The sequence below is a fragment of the Pygoscelis adeliae genome, unplaced genomic scaffold, assembly GCF_000699105.1.
Source record: "Pygoscelis adeliae isolate BGI_AS28 unplaced genomic scaffold, ASM69910v1 Scaffold112, whole genome shotgun sequence".
Lineage (NCBI taxonomy): Eukaryota > Metazoa > Chordata > Aves > Sphenisciformes > Spheniscidae > Pygoscelis > Pygoscelis adeliae.
In genome coordinates, this window is record NW_008824232.1 from 1250785 (window position 1) to 1251487 (window position 703).

The 703-nt window shown below is 63.6% G+C and overlaps 1 protein-coding gene across 1 annotated transcript in view; it reads right to left on the minus strand.

Moving 5' to 3' along the window:
- The window catches only part of PSMC5 (proteasome (prosome, macropain) 26S subunit, ATPase, 5), a 4907-nt gene that overhangs the window by 3488 nt on the left and 716 nt on the right, over nt 1-703 (minus strand). The window contains 3 exon segments of the mRNA XM_009334901.1: nt 26-144; nt 146-372; nt 487-543. Coding sequence (XP_009333176.1) covers nt 26-144; nt 146-372; nt 487-543 — 403 coding nt within the window.

Genomic DNA, 703 nt, shown 5'->3' on the forward strand with positions numbered 1-703 from the left:
CCGCCTCCCCCCCGCGCCCTTTTACCTTCGCCGATGAACTTCTGCACCAGCTCGGAGCCCGAGACGCGAATGAAGGTGCAGTCGGTGTGGTGGGCCACAGCCCTGGCCAGCAAGGTCTTGCCTGTGCCGGGGGGGCCGGGGAGCAGGCTGGGCGATCCCCAGCGCCTCGAAGAGCTCAGGGTGCTTGACCGGCAGCTCGATCACTTCCTTGATCTCCTTTATCTGCTTGTCCAAGCCCCCGATCATCTCGTAAGTGGAATCCGGAACCTTCTCCACCATCATCAGGGACACGAGAGGGTCCACTTTGTTGGGCAGGATCTTGTGCAGCGTGTAGCTGTCGTTGCGCAGGGCCACGCGGCAGTTTGGGGTCACCTGCAGCGAGAGCAGAGGGGAGCTCAGCATCCCTGCGGCAGGGAAGGCGGCAGGCAGCTCCAGGCTGCCCAGAGGGAGCGGTCGCGTCCCCTCCCACGGCCCCAGGACACTCACGTCGTTAATGTCGATGTTCTTGTCCACATCCACCACAAACTTCCCCTCTGGGTGCACCTGGAAGGCGGCAGTTGCCACCGTGAGAGTTATTTCTCAGAGAAGTCCCCTGTCGCGTGCCCAATATCCACACCGGCTGCTCGGAGCGGGAGGAAGGAGCCAGGGAGTTCAGCCACCGCCAAACACCCTGCGGCCCCTCCTGCCCCCAGGAAGCCCTAAG